This window comes from Ruditapes philippinarum, unplaced genomic scaffold (assembly GCF_026571515.1).
Source record: "Ruditapes philippinarum isolate M1 unplaced genomic scaffold, ASM2657151v2 ctg6357_1_1_1_1, whole genome shotgun sequence".
Lineage (NCBI taxonomy): Eukaryota > Metazoa > Mollusca > Bivalvia > Venerida > Veneridae > Ruditapes > Ruditapes philippinarum.
Window position 1 is genome coordinate 37975 of NW_026863104.1, and position 21512 is coordinate 59486.

Sequence of the window (21512 nt, forward strand, 5' to 3'; positions counted from 1 at the left end):
TTTCAACCAAGACGTGTCCTGTACAGTATACTCTGACGTAACATATATACATGCGCGTGTTTGACAAGTGAATGCAAACAGCATATCGGTAAGAGATAGTACATATAATTAGTGTGCGTCGTTTCTCCACAACGTCACTCTGTCTTTGTACCTCTACAATGGAATACCCAAGTTTATCGTTAACACAATGTTCTGTCAGTGGCAAAATGAAATAAGAAACAATCTAGACAAAGGTATGATGTTGATAAATTTAGGTGCCTTAACAATTTCTAATGATTTTACTTATACGATCACATTTAACTGCTCGAAGAAAATCTATATGATCGTTTAATTCGTTTGATTTAACAATGGGATACATAAATATAACTTTATGTAACATTTTGAAAGTGGTTTTACAACAATTACTTTTCATCCAATATATTTTCGATTCCTTGCACATTCCTTCAACCTTTTCAGAAATCAGATATTGCGGAACCTCAATATCTGTCCTTACCCACTCTTTCTTGTCAGTCTCGTTATCCTTTTTTTGGTGAATGTCAACCTGTGAGATGAAACAAGGTCATTTATTTTCAATTTTATGAGTCATTACATTGTAGTTAAACGATTTTGAATATAATTAAGGATACAGATATTTCGCTTATGCAATTATTTATACAGGGATATGTCGGACAATTTTTACAATGTTTTTGTCGGAACATAAAATCTCCTGGCCAGTTAATATACAGATATATAGTATACCTCTCCATTTGAATACTCGTTAGGGTCAAGACTTGGAGCTTCTGTCTCATTCATATGCTGTGCAATACATTCGCTTTGAGTATTACTCTCCCTATCAACAAATCGTGTAACAACTATGCCCTGAAATAATTGCATAAAAAAGCATTTTGTCCCAACTTGTATACGACGGTATAGATTCTAATAACAATTATATACATGATGGAAGTCAGATAACTGTTTCCCATTATATCCCATGGACCATTTAATCAACCGTAAGTAATTAAGTAAGTAAGTAAGTAAGTAAAGGATGATTTATACCTACTCAGCAATATCTGCTTAAATGATCATAAAATACATTTTTATATAACGTGTTTGAAGAAGGAAGTCTTCTTGTTTATGTGCAGTTCATCCACATGGTCAACTTACATGTTCGTAATCATAGATGACCTCTGCCATATTAGAAATCCGCACGTCAACCTCTGTTTTGGTTACATTAGTCTCCTCCTCAAATATGTCCCCTTCGTCAGATTTGAATGTTTGATGCACAACCTATGTAATATTAAATAAAACATGCATTCAAAATGACAGAATTATATATGACAAGCGACCCTATAATTCAACAGAGTCATGAAAAAAAAACATTTTTATATATAATTTGATCATAATGCTCAGGCCCCGTGTTCACAAAGAAAAGATCAGGATCAGGATCAGATGATCCTGATTTTATTTTCATTGTTTTATACAACTAAAATTGATGGTATTATGCTAGAAGTAAATGGTACATATTCGGAATATAAATAATTGCTTACTTGCAAAGAAACCAACCTATTTTGGGGAAAAATCAACAAATAACAAAACAAATACAAAAATAATCGGATCAAAATAAGGATCAAGATCAGGATCAAGATCAAAATTTGGATCAACTGTAAAATGCCCATATCTTGTAAAAATAAGAATAAATTCATTCTAAAATTTCATAAGCATGCTATCTCAAGTCCAGTTTTATTAAGTTAATACTGAATATTTCATCTATGAGGATAAATAATAGAGAATATTTGAGTTTTTAAATTTGATCCTAATCTTGATCCTGATCCTTAAATCTTTGTGAACACGGGGCCAGGATATGATCAGGCAGTCAATTGGTGAATATATTTCTTTAGGGACCACTGGTTGGTGTATCAAGAAGTACATAAAGGACATTACTGTGGAAAACAACAATGAAGTAAGTAAGTAATAAACTACTATAACATTTACTAAATTTCATTGAAATAAAATAGAACAACATATTTCGTCCAAGGTTTTTTTATGTTTTACTAATCCTCTTATGTTTCACTTTATTTCTGTTATAAACAATAAAAAACAAAACAACAAAACAAATAAAAGCAAAAACAACAAAAAACAAACAAACAATTAAAAAAAACGAAAAAAACACACACAATCGAACAAGAAGAAAATCCAATGAAATTTGCAAATAAAAACCCAATAAGGCCTACCTTGTATGCTTCTGTTGTAATTTTTGGTCCAAAATGGACAGACATAAGAACAATAGCTGCAACAGCTGTCACAGCAACAACACCAGCTTCCATTCCAACAATTATTCTTTTATTCGAACGTTCCTTAGATTCTTTAATGTAAACCTTCGAATATGTCATAAAAATTATTTTATATAAATTATAATTATTTATTTATTTATATATTAAATGTAGTTGTTCCCTAATAATAGGATCAATGGTTTTGTGTTAAAATGCAAGGTAGAGGACGCACAAACATTTCTGTCTAAAAAAAACTAGTGATGTTATATGAAATACATACATTATATGAAATATTTTTTCGTCATTAAATTTTACTTATCATACAAAAATTTTAGAAAATTCTATGAAGGAAATGTTTCGATATTTTTTTAATAATTTACAGGATTCATGTTTATATTGCTCATTTTTTGTTCAGTTAAAAAGCTTGAAAAACTCATATTTTTAAGAAATATATTCAAATTATCATTTGTTTCATACAGAATCAAAAAAACAAGTTATCTTTGTATGAATTTGTGCTTGTTTTGTGTATTTAACTGTCTTTTACATTTTTTATATTTTAATACACAGTGTGACTATTTTGACAGTTCTGATATATACGGTTACCATGGAAACTGCCATTTCACAAAAAATCCAAATTGTCAACATTTTTTTTTTATTCGCCATTAAATTTTACTTATTATACAAAAATTTTTAAAAAATCTATGAAAGGATTAAAGTTTCCTTAAACTGTAGAAAATGTCTTTAAGCTTAACGAATATTTCATAGCAAGTTTTATAAATTGTACACACTCTTTATGCTCTATTTCTGTGGGTATAAAAAATCAGTGCAAGATCAGGAAGTAAGGAAGTAAAGAGTTGCTTTATTTGATTTATTTCTGCCGTTAAAGAAATGTCATCAATGCAAACATTTAAATCATCAGTTACCTTTTAAGTCATCAGTATATTTGGAGTATTTTTCAACTTGGATATTAAGTGATTTATTGGAGCTTGGATTATTTTTTAAAATAGTTTAAATTATTCTTGTGGATTTTATTGTGGGAATTTATTCTAAAGTGTTCTTGGATTTTACTTGGATTTAAGTGTGCTATTCAAAAAGGATCATTCCAGGATCAGACTAGACATTTGAAATTTACATTTTTATTTGGATTTCAGGTATTTGTACACATAATTTGTTGTTTTAATTTTCTTTGATAATTTTTCTGTAATAAATTTGTTATTGTTACAAGTTTGTTGCTGGCTTTTCTTTCTCGTTACGCCTGGCTCGTAACAATATATACGGTTACCATGGAAACTGCCATTTCACAAAAAATCCAAATTGTCAACATTTTTTTTATTCGCCATTAAATTTTACTTATCATACAAAAAATTTAAAAAAATCTATGAAAGAATTAAAGTTTCCTTAAATTGTAGAAAATGTCTTTAAGCTTAACGAATATTTCATAGCAAGTTTTATAAATTGTACACACTCTTTATGCTCTATTTCTGTGGGTATAAAAAATCAGTGCAAGATCAGATAGTAAGGAAGTAAAGAGTTGCTTTATTTGATTTTTTTTCTGCCGTTAAAGAAATTTCATCAATACAAACATACGTAACTGCGATTAATATATTCTTCCATTCTTACCCAATACGTGTGTTTATTTATTTAATATTTGCAAATGTTTTGATATATAGATTAAGTGTTCCTAAAACAAAACAATCAAGGCAATATTTATCTGTTTCTTAATAGCAATCAGCAGTTGGACTGATTACTGTAATAATGAAGTAATTTCAAACAAAATAATTACTATCAATAAAGCGTTTTAAGACATGTTTTGTCTGTGCCAAATTCTTTTTTACTGGCAATGTCATGAAAAAAGATATATTTGACAAGATCATAAAAAGTAACTTAAATGCTTTTTCTGGCACATGAACTGTGATAATATCAGTCTTTCCAGGTTCCATTCCTAAAGCTTGCTTCATTATAAAACGTTCAGAAGACAATACCTAAGAGTGCTGTGATTTTTTTGCTATGCATATTGAAGGCTGCTGGCGTATCACAAGCTTAAATAGCTGCCCAAAGTAATAAACTCCTAATTATTTTTTTTATATATCCCACGTAGTAGTTATCCTTATTATAGAACAAATTAAAATGGCACCAAGACGCTTCCGTAAGTATGTCATTCTATAACATCTTTTTCTGAAAAAGGTATAGGTGAAATTATGCCCATCCAAGGGTATATAGAGAGTGAACAGGTGAAAGCCAAAGAATTTTACATTTTACCATAATTCCTTTCAATTTTATAATATTCATACCATGAACGATGAAGAACGCATATGGCATAAGGGAATTCTATAAATATTTACATGTAACACTCAATTTATAATAAGAGTGGTGCAGTCTTGTCATATTTTGGGGAGATTTACATTCTATTCTAAACATTTGCGGTCAATCCCTATTGAAACAGTCATTTTTTTTAAATACATAATCAATTCAGCTTAAATTCACAAGGAAAACATCTCATTAATATGTCTTCTATTTGAGTTAAACTAATCTTGACATACATAATTTATTTCCTATCACAGAAGCACTTTTTACTTTATTTTTCCAGCACAAGAAATAAAGATTTAAATTCGAATACTTAATATGGTTTAAAATCAATCAATTTGTAAATGCCTTAACTTCATACCAAGGCATCAGTTAATTTGACATTAAAGTCTGAAGTCAAAGGTTGTGAACAAATGTAAAGCATTATGGCATCTTGATTTGGTCTTTTTTGTACATTGAATTACCCAATCCTTAATAACTTTGTGATTAATGCTTCCGAGGGATCACTTTGTTTCCAGATTTTTATACTTCACAACAGCAGGTGTCAAGTGCTGTGTGGCAGCTGTAAAAGGTTGCCGCGTACTTCACTTCAGTGTTGTTATATTTTTCTGGTCCTTCGGGATCATTGATGCCAGCACTATTAAATGTTGAGAATTGAGTACCGCTCAAGCCGGTGCTAGGGGGCGTGAGGGATGTTGCAATTATTCATTATCCCTCATGTACAGACTCAATCAAACCGAGTCTGCAATTCTTATGTAATTTTGTTGTGAGTAATGCTTCCGAGGGATCACTTTGTTTCATGATTTTATACGTCACATCAGCAGGTGTCAAGTGATGTGTGGCAGCTGTAAAAGGTTGCCCCGTACTTCACTTCAGTGTTGTTATATTTTTCTGGTCCTTCGGGATCATTGATGCCAGCACTATCAAATGTTGAGAATTGAGTACCGCTCAAGCCGGTGCTGCTAGGGGGCGTGAGGGATGTTGCACTTATTCATTATCCCTCATGTACAGACTCAATCAAACCGAGTCTGCAATTCTTATTATATGTAATTTTGTTGTGATTAATGCTTCCGAGGGATCACTTTGTTTCCAGATTTTTACACTTGTGTCAAACTATTTTTTAAGACAGCTTTTCCTTTTGTAGTTTTATAAGTTTAACTTCAGTTTAAGAATCATAAACTAATCAATGATAACAAATCAGCACTTGAAATTTAAATTCAAATCAGATTAAAAGTGTTATGTAGACAAAAGGTTTATGACTTTTTCAGATCAGCACCTTACAAAACTTTACATAAACTTACTAAAATATTGCAGTTTTAATACAATTAAAGAAATGCGTCTTAAAAATTTTGTATTCAAGTATGGATAGTGGTTACAAAAAATAAACTTTCAGCATTTAAAGATACTCAAAAAATAGAAATGTATGCTCATACTAGACATCATTTGAAGTATTTTTCTGAAGAAAAATATTACCATCTTAGCTCTTCCAACTTTGCAATTTGGGTAGTTCTTGTGATTTCTATGATATCTATATCTAAAATACAAATCAAAGTATATTACATTATATTTCATAACACTACATTATATAACATTACATTATATTACATTACATCACATTAACCAATTCTACATTCAGCTGTTTAAACCACAATGTATATAATATATGATAAACAACATCAACAAGGAAAGGCGGCGTTTGACATGAACGTAACCCCCATATGACGCAGCAACAAGAACCAGCGGCAAGGAGCCCAGGTGGACCCCAAACAAAAACCTGGCTCTTAGCCCCACCATGTTCCTATAAACGAGACAGTGTAAATAAAATGAATCCCCGTAAAAGGTTTACGTGTCAGTCAGCACTCTTTTGAATCAGACCATACCAAGGTTTATCAAATACATGTAGATAGAAAAACATGTATTTGAGCCGTGTCATGACAAAACCAACATAATGGGTTTGCGACCAGCATGGATCCAGACCAGCCTGCGCATCCGCGCAGTCTGATCAGGATCCATGCTGTTCGCTATCAGTTTCTCTACTTGTAATAGAGTTGGTAAGCGAACAGCATGGATCCTGATCAGACTGCGCGGATGCGCAGGCTGGTCTGGATCCATGCTGGTCGCAAACCCATTATGTTGGTTTTGTCGTGACGCGGCTCATTTGATGTCAATACAGCATACCTTGTTTGTTATTGAGGGCTTTTTTCATTACACTTTATATTTAGATCATATACTGCAGGGGACGGCAAAATCAATTGTTCATATTATCCAGGTTGTGCCACAGCAGTCAAGTGAAAATTTTCCCCAGTTTACTTTATAGATATCATAGAGACATGCAAAAATAAATTTAAGATAAAACAGAAATGTAAGTCAAAATAAGATTTATCAATCTATTTAATTAGATTTTAGTACTGATTTTTGATTCTTTACTTCAGGTATATGAATACTCTTTTCTTCAGGTATATGAATACTATAAGAATCTTACACTGGCTGCCGGTACAGAATCGAGGGTAACTGTTGACGGCGGTAACGAGGCTCTGCCGAGTTTCCGCTTAAACAGTTACCCGAGAGCTAGATATTCTCGTCTGTACCGACAGCCGGTGTTTCATTCTTTTTCTTGCATCTTACATATCAATTATTTTCTGAAGAGAAATTACGAAAACTGATATTCTCATTACGCACTTGTTCTTATAGTAGCGTATGAACTTACAACTTCATTCATAACGGTTAAGTGACGTCATCATAAGAACGCAATTCGTTCATAAAAGGCGCGCGACAATGACGTCATTTAAAGCACGCGACTTGTCTTACATGGGGGTATTAAGCACCGGTGTAAACGGTAGATTATCCTGTCTGACATGCAAGAAAATATTATATTATATGTAAATGATGTAAGTTGCAGTATATTAGGCTATTCTGGTTTCAAGATAAATAACCAGTATTATAAATATACAAGTTCCAGAGACCGTAAATTACGTTTGTCCGCTTTTATTATCAAGTAAAATTAGATCGAATTAGGAGCATTATGGGTAGAAAGAAGTAAGCAGCTACTTGTCCTGCAAAATGAGTCCCTCTGATTTTTCCCCATTTCTACTGCAACTAAAGCTGAAAAGTTGATATACTTTACGTGAATATCCTACATTTTACAAGGGAGATTTTTGGCAAACGTATACAATTAAACCCCTTTTACATGTTGCATGTATTTACATATACTAAGGCAATAATTTAGCCACATTTTTTTCTGCATTTCTTTCCAATTTAACAGTCTAATATGACATCATTAGCATATATCAAAACAAAATCATTTAAGTGATATCAGTCATTTTAAGTGCAAGCAAGGGCACCGCGTGTGGTGTTTAAATGCTTGTCTGTTAAAAATTAGTTAAAAGTTAAAATGGGGCATAACTCCATGAACTCCAAGAATATTGCTTTCAGAGTTATGCCCCATGTATGACATCTGCATCTTGTAATGATGAGCAAATATTACAAGTTTCATGTTGCTACCTTCGTCAATGTTTCACTAATGGGCTACAATCCAAAGATGCAGCAGAGATCATATTAGCTTGACTTTTTCTTCACAACAGATGAGCAAATGAGCTAAAAATAACACTTTTATAATATACTTTGTCGAATTTAACTATATATTCAACCATAAACAAAATTGGCATAAAAGTCCTTTTGAATTACACCCTAGTATAATAAAGCTTTTTTTCTGTCAAGTTGTATTTGTTAATGTGATACATGCATTAAATATAAAAAGACATACACTGGTATTTCCCTATAATAAACCTCCATATACGTAATCTGAATGTTTAACACCCTATAATTGCATTCAAACATAATTTGTTGAAAAATAAATTCAACTGTTGAATCACATTTTTACTCACTACAAGTACAATTGAAACAAATGTACAATAATAGATGGTCTGATTCAATGATGATGAATCTGTACAAAGGTCTCCCTTTTCACAAAGTCGTAGAAACAATCTTATCTAAATTTTCCTTTCTGATTAAATACCGTTTTTTATTTACAACCATTATGAACTACTTATGTTTTAAAAATCAACACAATGATTTACAGAATCCTTTTTTCTTCAAAATAATATGTACCTCGACTCACCTGTATTGCTTAGCTATTTCAATAATAATTCCCAACCTTTAAATTCTACATATGGTCAAACTCTAAAATAGAGAGAAATAACGAATCCCTAAAGAACGCACAAAACGACACAATTGAATATGTTGCAGGCTAAAACAATGTAAGAGTGTTATACCTGGCCATTTAAAACATACAGCAATTGTTATTTGTATTTATGAGAAATAATAACATTGTATAGGAATAGTTGGTGCAAGCCATGGATGCTGTATTAACTTACCTGTGATGTCTTGCAAGCAGGATATAGCTCAGTATACATGGTATAGCCCGCTATATTTCCTGGAATTTATCAATATGTATGAGCTGTAGCAGCTGTGGGCTAACTTCAAACATAAATTTTAATTACATTGTTTCTATTACAAAATTACATGCCTGACATCCAACTTACAATACAATTTATTAGAAATGAAATATTTCAAATAAAACATTTCAAAACCTCAACATGGAAATATGTTCAGACTGAAACCATAAATAATATTGAAATCGTTAAATAACCATGTAACATATTCATGTATAACACATACAGAAATGCTGATGGATAATTGATCTATAGTAACACAAGATAATATTTTTGTTAAAAAAGGACAAATGTCTTGGGATAAAAGAAAATCTGTTTGTAAAACAAGCAGCACTCCATTACTCTCAGTTCTTGATAGTGGAATAACAATAGGTCTTGCAAAATACCTTAAAGTAGTTAAAATTGGAACACAATTATGTCAAAATCAATGGCAGTAGCTTTAAATCCCCTTGCCTGGAAGTTAATGTGAACGGAAAACGGAAAAAAATCCTCCCGGACTAAAGCCCTCCCATCCAAAAAATGACAAAGCGTACAAATGCCCTCGTGTGAAAAAGACAGGACGGACAAAAGCCCTCCCGTGATAATGACAGGGCGGACAAAAGCCCTCCCGTGAAAATGACAGGGCGGACAAATGCCCTCCCGTTAAAATGACAGGGCGGACAAATGCCCTCTCGTTAAAATATCAAGTCTTTGGTCCGCCCCAAGGTAATACAGGGGCCAAAGTCATCTGCAGTCTGATAAACACGAAGGTTCTGACCTAAAAGATATTGGGTCTAAATATTAAGTTACAGAGTTAAAGCCAGTTACAGGAAAAAACAAGAGAATTTTCTTAATTTGACCTTGATGGCCGAGCTTTATTAAAGGTCAATGTCAAATCTAACTTATCCGATATGTTTGTATGGTCACAAGTGTTGTTTTTGTCCAGGTAAAAATTAAATCCGTACATAAATAACAAAATCATGAAAAAAAAATAAATGGGAGCAATCTGCTTTTACAGTTACCTCCATTATTTGTCACGGAAAATAGGTTCGTTATAGTTTCATAATTGAACACCTATCACAGATAATAATTTTACTTTGTCATTTTAAATGCCCAATACAAAAAAATACAAATACATTTCCAAAAAACTGCCGTTTAGTAATTCTCACAAAAACATCTTTGTTGACCTACGCTTGCGGTGACTTCGATATTAAATATCTACTTATTTCTTGAAACCATCAGCTTTGTTTCCTTTAAGAGTAATCAGTTCCTTACCATTTTGTACCAAGATTTTGAAATTTGGTGGAACAATAATGGAGTTATGGAGTTCACATTTACTTAAAGATGAATGCTAAAAAATGAGCAGCGAGTTGCATACCTTAACTAAATATATTTGTATCTTTTTTCATTAGTGAGTGAGTGAGTGAGTGAGTGAGTGAGTGAGTGAGTTGGTGAGTTGGTAAGTGAGTGAGTGAGTGAGTGAGTGAGTGAGTGAGTGACAACTTTATTTTATGAGGCTAACACATTCAGTTTCCCGATCTTCCATGCGGGCTTCAGTATATACAAAACAACATAAAATACAATCACAGTCAACATTTAGACAACATAAATGTGTACATTAAACATCATATCAATACAATAAATAAGTAAACATTTTTTTTCTTACATAGAGAAGTGACATTTTCATAACTCCAGCATGGAAAGTATTTGTTGTTTTTTTAAACAATATGTACAAACAATTAGATAGAAAATTAAAATTGCCACTAGATATGAAATTTCCTCAGCGTATCAGAATTTCGAATATGTATTGGTATGCTGTGCCATACCACAGGACCAGAGTAATTAAATGATTTTCTAAAGAATTCTGTTTTTGGCTTATGTACAGTTAGTTTTTCATTTTGTATAGATCTTAAGTTTAAGTCATGTTTGTCATTTGCATGCACTGTTTCGAATTTATTTTTCATATAAACAGGAAAGGATGGTTCATTTATAGATTTATACATGAGGATTGCCTTTTTATACATAATTCTTTGGTCAAAGGACATCCAATAGAATATGTGATGGGGGTCTAAAATAATTCTTGCAGCTCTTTTTTGAAAGTTGACAATTTGTGAAAGTAATTCACTACTGCAGTTTCCCCAAATAGTGCAACAGTAGTCAATATGTGGCAGGATATATGCATTAAAAAGAGTTTTCTGGAGTGGAGATCAAGGTACTGTTTGATTCTAAGAAGCAAATAGAGCTTTAATAATATTTTGAATTTGTGTTTTACATTTGAAATTTTTGTCAACCTGGACTCCTATCAGTTTTTCAATGTCTGTAAATTCTAACTCTTTGTTTTGAAGGTGTAGAGTAGATGAAGCATTAACTTTTGATTTAGTTTTTTTTATAGAGAAATTTATGACCTTAGTTTTTTGTGCATTTAATATCATTGCATGTTGCCTACACCATGTGGTAACACTATCAAGATCTGTTTGAAGATTATCATTCATTTCCTTTAAAGTACTCCCAGTAGAAGTTAGGGAAGTGTCGTCTGCAAACATATCGGTAGTTGACTGTTTAACATGAAGATGGATGTCATTAATGTATATCAAAAATAGTAGGGGCCCAAGGACTGAGCCCTAAGGCACTCCTGAGATAACATCAGCTGCTTCAGATAAAACAGCAGACACATTGACTTTTTGTAACCTGTCTGATCGATAAGATCTTATCCAATCTATAGCATGTGAATAAAAATTATAGAAAGGTAGTTTTTCTAGAAGAATTTGGTGGTTTACTAAATCAAAGGCTTTTGAAACGCCAAGAAAAACAGTTCCGACAAGTTTGCCATCATTCAGAGCACTGATCCAATTATCAATTATATTTGTAAGAGCTGTCTTACATGAATAATGTGCCCTGAAACCTGATTGAGCAGTGTAAAGTAAATTGTTTGTTTCTAAATAGATCTATCAGTGGCCTGATATATGTTTTTCAATTATTTTAGAGATAAGGGGAAGTACTGAAATTATCTATAATCATTTTTGTCTCCCTTTGGTCCTTTTTTGTAAACTGGCGTAACCTTTGACTGTTTTAGCTGAGTTGGAAATTTTCCACTTTTTATACTTGGATTTACATAGTGGTTTACTTATGACATCAGCTGCTGTTTTTAAATTTAGAAATTATGCACCAATACCATCTAGGCCTGTTGCTTTTTTGGCATCTGGACTATTGAGTTTCTGATTAACATAGCTTAAGTCAACAAAGGGGATTTCAAAATTATTTGACTGATTTGAAATTTTGGATTTAACCGATTCTTGTAAAGAAGTTTTCAATTCATATGATAATCCTTCTGATACATTTTCAGCTTTTTCAAATACACTTGCAAAGAAAGTATTTTAAGGTTTCTGCTGTTAATTTTGGATCAGTTATTGGTAAACCATTCTCATCATTTATGTAAGAATTTTGTTGAACATTTGTTTTTTTAGGATTTTTCTTATTTGAGTTTAAATCATAATGAAAGAAATCTTTTTTTTGCTGTATGAAAAAGTTTTTTTCACTTTTAATTTCCAATATTTGAAATTATCAACATTATTTTTCTTTTTTGCATAGTCCCTGTTATGTATTGCATTAGCTATATCCTCATTGAACCAATCACCTTGATTTTTATGCTTAACTCGCTTTTGTTTGTATGGAGCATGTATATTGATAGTTTCTAAAAATAATTTATTAAAAGTGTCTAAAGCGTCATCTGGATCATTAAACATATCAATAAGGGACCATGGTTGTTTTGACAGATCATCTAGAAATTTATCAGCGTTGAAATTCTTTAAGTACCTGTTATTGATTGTAAAATGAATTGGACCTTTTTAACATTTTTGATAGTTCGATTTGTGAAAATTATTGGAAAGTGGTCACTAATAGAAAGTATAGGGACAGTAATGTATTATATATTTTGTGATTGATTACTATAGACATGATCAATGATAGTTGGTGATGTTGATGTAACTCTTGTAGGCTATGTTATAAGTTGTGACAGATTAAATGTATTAATAATATTATTCCATGCTGAGTTATTTGAACCTGTAGTTCCAAAATTAAAGTTAAAATCTCCAAAAAGAATTATTTCTTTGTTTTTAACAAATATTTTTCAAGAATTTCTTCAATGTTATCATTCCATGAGGTTAAGGACGAAGGTGGCCTATAAATGTAACCTATCAAAAAAGGTTTTTGCTTTTCAAGTTTCATTTCGAACAAAACAAGGCCACCACCATTTGATTTTCTGTTACGTCTAAAGAGTTGATAATTGTTTAAAGATATCTCTAAGTCAGCAAAAACATCACTTATGAAAGTTTCTTGTAGACCTAGTATGTCAATGTCTGGATATTTGTCAACTAAATATTTGATTTCATCTATTTTAGGATACAGGTAGTGAATGTTTAAATGAAAAAAAGTTAATTCCTTAAATCTGTTCTTTCATCAGATTCCATAGAATTTAGATTTTCAGAAATAGGTTTAATATGTTTTGTTATCCTTTCATTTTGATCAGTAACGTTTCATCAAGGTTTTCATTTAATAAAACTGGTGTGGTCCCATCCATGTTGACCTTGGCCAGGGATTCCATGGTCCCTGATACATTCGGAATCTTTGATGGGGATGTTGATGTCGCCGATTATTTCCAAACCAGATGTTGGCATTCCGAAAATTTACACGTTCTCTTCTTGTTGTCCGGAATTGTTGGTATTAATCCCAAGGATTTTTCTAATGCCTGCATTAATTTGCTTTCCCAATATAGCTGAACCTTCTTTATTCAGTTGTACTTCATCATAGTAAAGATTCTGATTTACATTATCATATTTCAAGAATGCGCTAGTATTATCTAGGAAAAGGAATCCTTTGTTCTTGCAAAGCTTTTCTAGCCGACTATTTGCTTCATCAATATTTTTCTTGATAATAAAATATTGCAAAGTGAATTATCAACGCGCCGAACACCTGTGACTGTGACATTAATATCACCCACTGACTCGTAAGGTGTGAAGACATCAGGCCTTACTCAGTATAGTTACTAGTACCACACATATATTATACAACAAACTGTGTTGAGTATCTTCATTTTCTCCAATAAGCAACCGACATCGCTCCAATGTATTTAGAAAATAATTGAAGTGTGATTGAAAGCAACCTTAACAAAAGTTGGGTTTTAAAACAATAGTATTGAAGAATTCAAATTGCATTTACAAGGTTCGTATATTAAAATGTATAAACATGTATGTACAACATTTCACTGCCAAAAAAATATCAGAAAATATTTTTTTTAAAAATCTTCTTTTTTCTTATTATGTTTTTAATAAAAACATGTGATTTTGATAAACATAATCAATCTTGGTTTTATAGGAATTGTTATTATTGTTATATGAAGCGATTTATTTTATACTTGACAGGTTTTTCATGATTTCATATGTGATCATATATGTTAGACTTAAATAAAGTAAAATTGAAATGACTCCTAAAAATAATATCGGTTATTTGATATGCAGCTAGATGATGTAATTTATAATTGATTCAAAACATGCAAGTAATGTTGGTAATTCATAAAAAAAGTTGACATAAAAGCATTAAAAGTATGGGAAAGCTCCATTTTCAATCTCAGATTTCAAAACTTTCTCAGTCACAAGTAAGAGGTAAATTAGTTCTGCTTAAATGTCTAAAACCACGCCAACTGTCGCGAAGAACGCGATTTTATGATATATACCTCAGCATAGTGCATTGGCCTTGACTATTGTATCTGTCGCGCAGACGAGATCCGTCGGGCTGACGAATGTTGCCGCCGGGATAATTAATGACTTTCTTAATTTTCATGATTTGTATGTTTTTCCATGCTTTTCTGACTATATATAAGTGAGGACGAATTTATATTTTGGCAGTGTATTCTAGTGGAATAATATGGACATTACTTTAAAGTTAAAGTGAAATACTGAAATGTTTCAAATGTTAATGTTTCTAAAATAAAGGAAAGTAAAATTGAATTTGATTTTCGTTTTATTTTATGTGGTATAAAATCTCTCCCACATAAATTGGCGCCGGAACCCGGGAATTGAAATCGGGAAAAAGGAAGTGCTTACACGTGTGCAATTAAAAATGGCAAATATTTCATATCTAAAAGGTGTTAGGACTCGGTTCTATAATATCCTGAGTAAAGAAGTAGAAATAGCAGATGTAATTCTAAATGAAAACTTTGATTTCGCAGACAAAGGTGTTTTGATTGAAAAAGCGGATAAGTGCATAGAACGGATGAAAATATATCGTGAAAAGTTGGAAATTCAGACGATTATATTAGCTAGTGCCCTTGGAGATACCGATGAGGAAATACTGACTAGCTTTCTCGAAGAGGATAGTCTACTCACGGACAGATTTACGGATCTAAGCATTGACCTTGCCAATCTGAAAGACAAACTAAAGGCCTTGAAAGTCACTGAAGACGAAGAAACAAACAGCGGAGAAAGGGTTCGTGCAAAAGAGTTAATGGATTTACAACACGAAATGCAAAATATTGTCGTAAATCAAATAAAGCAAAATCAGATATCTTTGAAATGAGTGAAAAAAGGGAAGAGATGAACTCGCCAGTTAAGCTTCAAAAAATCGACCTCATTTCCTACAATGGTGATAAGCTTAAGTGGACAGAGTTTTGGGATGCCTTCAAATGTACGGTACATAAAAATACAAAATTATCAAACATAGAGAAGTTTATCTACTTGAAAATTAAAGTGTACGGTGAAGCAAAGCGTGCTATTTCAGGTATTTCACTCACCGATGGAAACTATAGTGTTGCTATTAAAACACTAAAGGAACGTTTTGAAAACGTGCAGGAAATAATTGACCTACATTACAACAAAATTATCAATTTATTTCCGCCAAATACTAAAACCGAGAGTTTACGAGCATTCTTTGATCAAATACAAAAACATCTGTGATGCCTAGAAGTCCAGGATATATTTGTAGCTATGATACATTCAAAAAAACCACAAGAAATACTCCTTCAGTTAGAGATGCAAAAAGGAAACACTAAAAAATGGACAGTGTTTCTACTTCACGATGCTCTGGAGACGTATGTAATTGCACGTGAAAGGTCTGAACAAAAGTCTCAGACATCAAAAGACTGTAAGTGCTAATATTGTGACGGTGATCAGCGGAAACATCAGAAGAAAACGGTTGAGTGTGCATACAAATGAGAGTCTTCAGCATTTGTTGAAGAGTGTTAATATGGCTGATACTATACCTACAAGTGAAGAATATTCTAGTGTAGATTTACTCATAGGAAATGATTATTATTTGGATATCATACTCTTACAGAAGATGGAAGTACAGCCAGGATTGTATCTTCTTGCCTCAAAACTTGGCTGGATTCTAACGGGTCGTACAAACGATGATAACGATGCAAACAGTACAAGTGAATCAAACATGCTTGTATTAACTTACGGTACAGAAATAAGAAAAACAAGTGTTTTTACAAGTGTTGACTCCACTGTCCCAACAAAACCAGATTTAGATGACTTCTGGAATCTTGAAACTATTGGAATCACAGATAACGCAAAGGAGTATAATGATGAATTAGCTAAACAAAACTTTAACGAAACCTTGACATATCAAAATAAAATGTACCAAGTAACATGGCCTTGGAAAGAAAAAAGCCCAGATCTACCACAAAATCGAGGACTAGCGATGTCAAGACTGAAATCAAATGTGGCAAGACTGAAAAACAAGCCTGATGTGCTGAACAAATATAATGAAGTAATCCAAGATCAGTTGAATAAGGGCGTGATTGAAAAGGTCGATAAGAACGTTCAAGACGGACCCATGCATTACATTCCACACCACGCAGTTGTTACACCACAGAAATCAACAACAAAATTACGTATAGTATATGACGCATCTGCTAAAACGAAACTTGGAAATAAAAGCCTCAATGAATGTCTTTATCGTGGCCCTGTGATGCTTCATGATCTTGTTGGATTACTGATGCGATTCAGATTACACCAAGTTGCAGTGGTAGCAGATATCGAAAAGGCATTCCTTCAAATCGGATTGCAGCCAAGCGAACGAGACGTTACAAGGTTTCTTTGGATAAAGGATTTTAACAAAGCTTACACAGGAGAGGGAAATATTCAGGAGTATCGTTTTTGTCGAGTTCCATTCGGCATTATCTCAAGTCCTTTTTTGTTGGGTGCAACTATTGAGTACCATCTAGACTCTTACCATAACAGCATTGCCGACAAAGTTAAAGATGACATATACGTAGATAATGTCATTACGGGTACCGACAGTTACGAAGAAGCATTTGAACTGTATAGAGAAAGCAAAAGGATGTTTTAAGAGGCGTCAATGAACTTACGAGAATGGACATCAAATAGCGCAAAGTTGAATGAATTGATACCTGAAGAGGACAAAACAGATAGTTCCATTACCAAAGTACTGGGGCTTACATGGGATACAATGGTGGACACTCTTTCACTAAATGTGTCATTTGCTTCCATTGATTCACAAAGTCCAACAAAAAGAATTATATTGAAAAACATCGCTTCCGTGTTTGATCCTTTGGGACTCCTCTGTCCTGTTTTGTTGAAAGGAAAAGTTTTATTACAGTCCATATGGAAAGAAAGGTTGGATTTGGATGATCAGATAAAAGATTTCAAAACCCTTGATACCTGGTCATTTGTGAAAGAAGACTTGGAAAAGATAACAAGTTTTAAATTTCCAAGAACCATTGCTATGAAGAAATTTGAGCACAATACGGAAAATGTTTTAGTGTGTTTTTGCGATGCATCAGCAAAAGCATATGCTACAGCAGTATATTTACTTCAAAGGAACGAAACAGAAACGACAGTGCATCTAGTCTTCGCTAAAAGCAGGCTTGCTCCGTTAAAGGAAATCACTATTCCAAGACTAGAATTGATGGCTGTATTAATAGGTGTTCGGAGTGTGAAATTTGCATGCAATCAACTAAAACTGAATTTGAAACACGTGTATGTATGGACAGATTAGCAGTGCTTTTTGCATTGGGTTAAAACTGAGAAAAAGTTGCCAGTCTTTGTCAAGAACAGAAATAAAGAAATCAAATCAAACAAAGAAATTAATTTCGAACATGTCGCCGGAGACCAGAATCCGGCGGACATTGCGTCTAGAGGGTGTTCTGTTAAGCAAATCTGTGACAGTGAATTGTGGTGGCATGGTCCGCAATGGTTATTGCAACCAGAAAACACTTGGGCGGATAGGAATACATGTGAACCAGACCCATGTGTCACGAATGATAATTCAACAGACCTTGTGATGCAAGCATCTGCGATGGATGGACAATCGTCACACCGCCTTTTGAGATAGATAGTGAAAAATATTCTTCATTCACAAGATTATTGAGAGTGTCTGTTTTAGTGTTAAAATTCTGTCGTAAAATACGAAAATTAGCATGTGAACGTGGAAGTATAACGAGTTCTGAATTGAAAAATGAGGAAGAAAAGTGTTTAATGTATGCTCAAAGAAAACATATTGCTTGTGAACTGAATTCTCTGGCAAAAGGAAAGCGAAATAGTCTACAACAACAATTAGGTCTGTATATTGACGATAGAGGGTTGTTGAGATGTAAAGGCCGTTAAGATAACGCTGGGATTAGTGAAAGTGCAAAACATCCAGTGTTATTGCCGATAAAAGAGCATCTGACAAATCATATCATTGAAAAAATGAACCGAGAAGTACTACACAATGGTATATCTCAAACACTGGCGCGTAATCTAGGCATAGATATTGGATTCCACAGGGTCGTGCAACAGTAAAATCAGTGATGCATAAGTGCAATTTGTGTCGGCGCTTTCACGGTGGCCCATATCAGATGCCGCCGATGCCTACTTTGCCTACATCTAGCGTGACAGAGTCTAGGCCAATTTTACGAGTTGGATTAGATTATATGGGTCCAATGTTCGTGAAAACAAATGGAGATCATAAAAGGTGTGGATATGTCTGTTCACCTGTCTCGTAACGAGAGGTGTGCATTAAGAAATTGTGCAAGATCTGTCCACGGTGGAATTCTTGCTCTGTCTTCGGATGTTTATCTCGCAAAAAGGTACTCCTACACAGATTATTAGTGACAATGCAGCCCAATTTAAGTTTGCCAGCAGTCTACTCGATAAAATCTGGTGTAAAACACTTCATAGTGAAGACGTGCAATCCTACGTGTCGAATGCAAGAATCACATGGAGTTTCATTACTGAACTAGCTCCCTGGATGGGAGGTTTCTACGAAAGACTCGTAGGATTAGTAAAAAGAGTTTTCAGGAAAGCCTTAGGACGACGGCTACTTACACTCATTCAGTTACAAACATTAGTCAAAGAAGCAGAAGCAGCTTTGAACTCAAGACCTCTTGTCTACGTCGGAGACGACGTCAACTCAACTATCACACTGACACCAAGTCATTTTTTTTACTTTAAACTCAAGTATCGGGATTCCGGAAACTGTTTCAGATGACAAAGACTCTGATTTTACGCCATTTACCAGTTCAACGTTTCGGCTCCTTGACATTAATTTTGGAAGAAGGGCAAAAAACTTCTGAACATGTTCTGGAATATTTGGCGAAATGACTACTTATTAAGTCTGCAGGAAAGGGCACAGACGAAACTTAGTACAGGAAGAATTCATGCTAACTGTAAACCAAAATTTAATGTAGGAAATATAGTGCTTCTGAAAGAGAATTTACCGAGGGGATGTTAGAAAATTGGGAAAATATTGAATTTAGTTTAAAGCCTGGTCATATAAGAACTGCTATGGTACAAACGGCGTCTGGAAAAGTGCTTGGACGTCCATTAAATTTACTTTTTCCTATTGAGACGTCCGTTACTGCAGATGAGCCTTATTCACAGAGTCCAAAAGTTCCTAATGCAGAAGAATCGCAAAATGTAAGTCGAGTACCTTGCACTGCTGCACAATTGGCTAAACATAAAATCAAAGTACAGTTCTCGCAGTAATATAAATGTTAACTGTAGTATTTGGCGGAGCAAACGTATATAAAAATCAGTAAGCGGAGCAAGGTTAAAATAAGTCATTCTCAAAATTCACGTAATTTTTGTGCAGCGGATTAGTAGCTAGATACTCTTTAAGTACACGTGCGTTTTAGTACATGTGTTTTGCTGTAGATTCTATTAGTAAAGACGCTAAATATTAAATTATATTATAACAGTCTTGAAACATGGCGTATATTTGTGATACTTGTGACAAAAGTTACAAAACCTTGAGAAACTTGAGACGACATATCAAAGAAAAACACACGCTCATTGAATACTGGGAGTGCACTTCTCGATTCATTCGGAGAAGCTATTTGAGCAAACAGCTGATTCTAAAACATAAGTATAGTTCGGATATAACGAGGGAACTAGCTCTTAGTGCCGAAAGAAGCAATACCAACAAAGGCTACTACGAGGACGTTAGCGCCAACGAAAGCATTTTTGATCTGATAGCAGAAAAGAACAGTAACACAGACAACATTCAGTTTGCCAATTTTGTTAATCAATTCGACGTGACATTGCTACAAGAGAGTAATGTTGACACGGGGAATAATATGAGTACAACTTGTGACAACGAGATTTGTGCAGTTTCTGACAACGAAATTAGTGTAAAAGTGTGTTCAGTGAAATCTCGGTTCAGAAAGATCCAACGAGAAGAATGTACATACTAAATGATTGATAACTTGGATTATTATGATATGGATGTTACTCTTGATGCCAATTCAGTTGATCATGACGTAAGTGTCAATGATAACGTCACGATTGGTGATTGCAACATGAGTGATTGTGATGCCAGCACTATAGACTATAAAATAAATGAACATGTAAATGTTGATATTGGGGAAAATGCCATTGATGTTGTCACTAATGATTTTCCGGATGTAAGTGTTAACGATGACGTCATTACTAGTGGTTGTGACGTAAACGATGACATCGTTAATGGAAATTACTACCAGTATGAAGATATAAGCGACAGTGATGTAGTCTTTATCGATAGTTGTGATGAAAGCGATTCGAGTGACGTGATTATTGATTGAGATGAGCAGTCCTCGGCTGTGGTACTATCAGAGTTGACAACCCGTACTCAGACACTAATACTTACTTTTACTAAAAGAACCAGCTATATCGGTCAACAGGTGGTGGATGAATCCATATCTGCAGACAATGACTTTTTTGAAATTTAATGCCTTTGGTGGGGAGTGTCGCAAAGTGTTGTCGCCGGGATAATTAATGACTTTCTTGATTTTCATGATTTGTATGTTTTTTCCATGCTTTTCTGACTATATATAAGTGAGGACGAATTTATATTTTGGCAGTGTATTCTAGTGGAATGATATGGACATTACTTTACAGTTTAAGTGAAATACTAAAAGTTTCGTTTATGTTTCTAAAATAAAGAAAAGTAAAGTTCAATTTGATTTTCGTTTTATTTTATGTGGTATAAAATCTCTCCCACATAAATTGGCGCCGGAACCCGGGAATTGAAATCGGGCAAAAGGAAGTGCTTA

At 33.5% G+C, this 21512-nt stretch overlaps 3 protein-coding genes across 3 annotated transcripts; 2 read left to right on the plus strand and 1 right to left on the minus strand.

The window, feature by feature from the left end:
- Positions 1 to 259: 259 nt before the first annotated feature.
- On the minus strand, positions 260 to 6089 carry LOC132721145 (uncharacterized). The gene is made up of 5 exons (XM_060705399.1): positions 6027 to 6089; positions 2211 to 2354; positions 1144 to 1266; positions 739 to 858; positions 260 to 541 (listed from the first exon to the last, which is right to left on the minus strand). The coding sequence occupies exons 1-5, from the start codon at positions 6027 to 6029 to the stop codon at positions 260 to 262; spliced, it is 672 nt and encodes a 223-aa protein (XP_060561382.1). The 5' UTR covers positions 6030 to 6089.
- Positions 6090 to 16219: 10130 nt separating this feature from the next.
- On the plus strand, positions 16220 to 17329 carry LOC132721146 (uncharacterized). Its single transcript, XM_060705400.1, has one exon. It carries the CDS (start codon positions 16220 to 16222, stop codon positions 17327 to 17329), a length of 1110 nt encoding a protein of 369 aa, XP_060561383.1.
- Positions 17330 to 17338: 9 nt separating this feature from the next.
- On the plus strand, positions 17339 to 17998 carry LOC132721147 (uncharacterized). Its single transcript, XM_060705402.1, has one exon. The coding sequence runs from the start codon at positions 17339 to 17341 to the stop codon at positions 17996 to 17998; it is 660 nt and encodes a 219-aa protein (XP_060561385.1).
- Positions 17999 to 21512: the final 3514 nt, after the last annotated feature.

Excerpts from the sequence above, each read along its gene's own strand:
- LOC132721145 (XM_060705399.1), bottom strand. Across the intron at positions 1,267-2,210 it reads TTACAACAGAAGCATACAAG|GTTGTGCATCAAACATTCAA; the intron begins GTAGGCCTTATT and ends AATATTACATAG. Across the intron at positions 542-738 it reads ACGAGTATTCAAATGGAGAG|GTTGACATTCACCAAAAAAA; the intron begins GTATACTATATA and ends TTCATCTCACAG.
- LOC132721147 (XM_060705402.1), top strand. The coding sequence starts at position 17,339 with ATGAACTTACGAGAATGGACATCAAATAGCGCAAAGTTGAATGAATTG.
- LOC132721146 (XM_060705400.1), top strand. The coding sequence starts at position 16,220 with ATGGCTGATACTATACCTACAAGTGAAGAATATTCTAGTGTAGATTTA.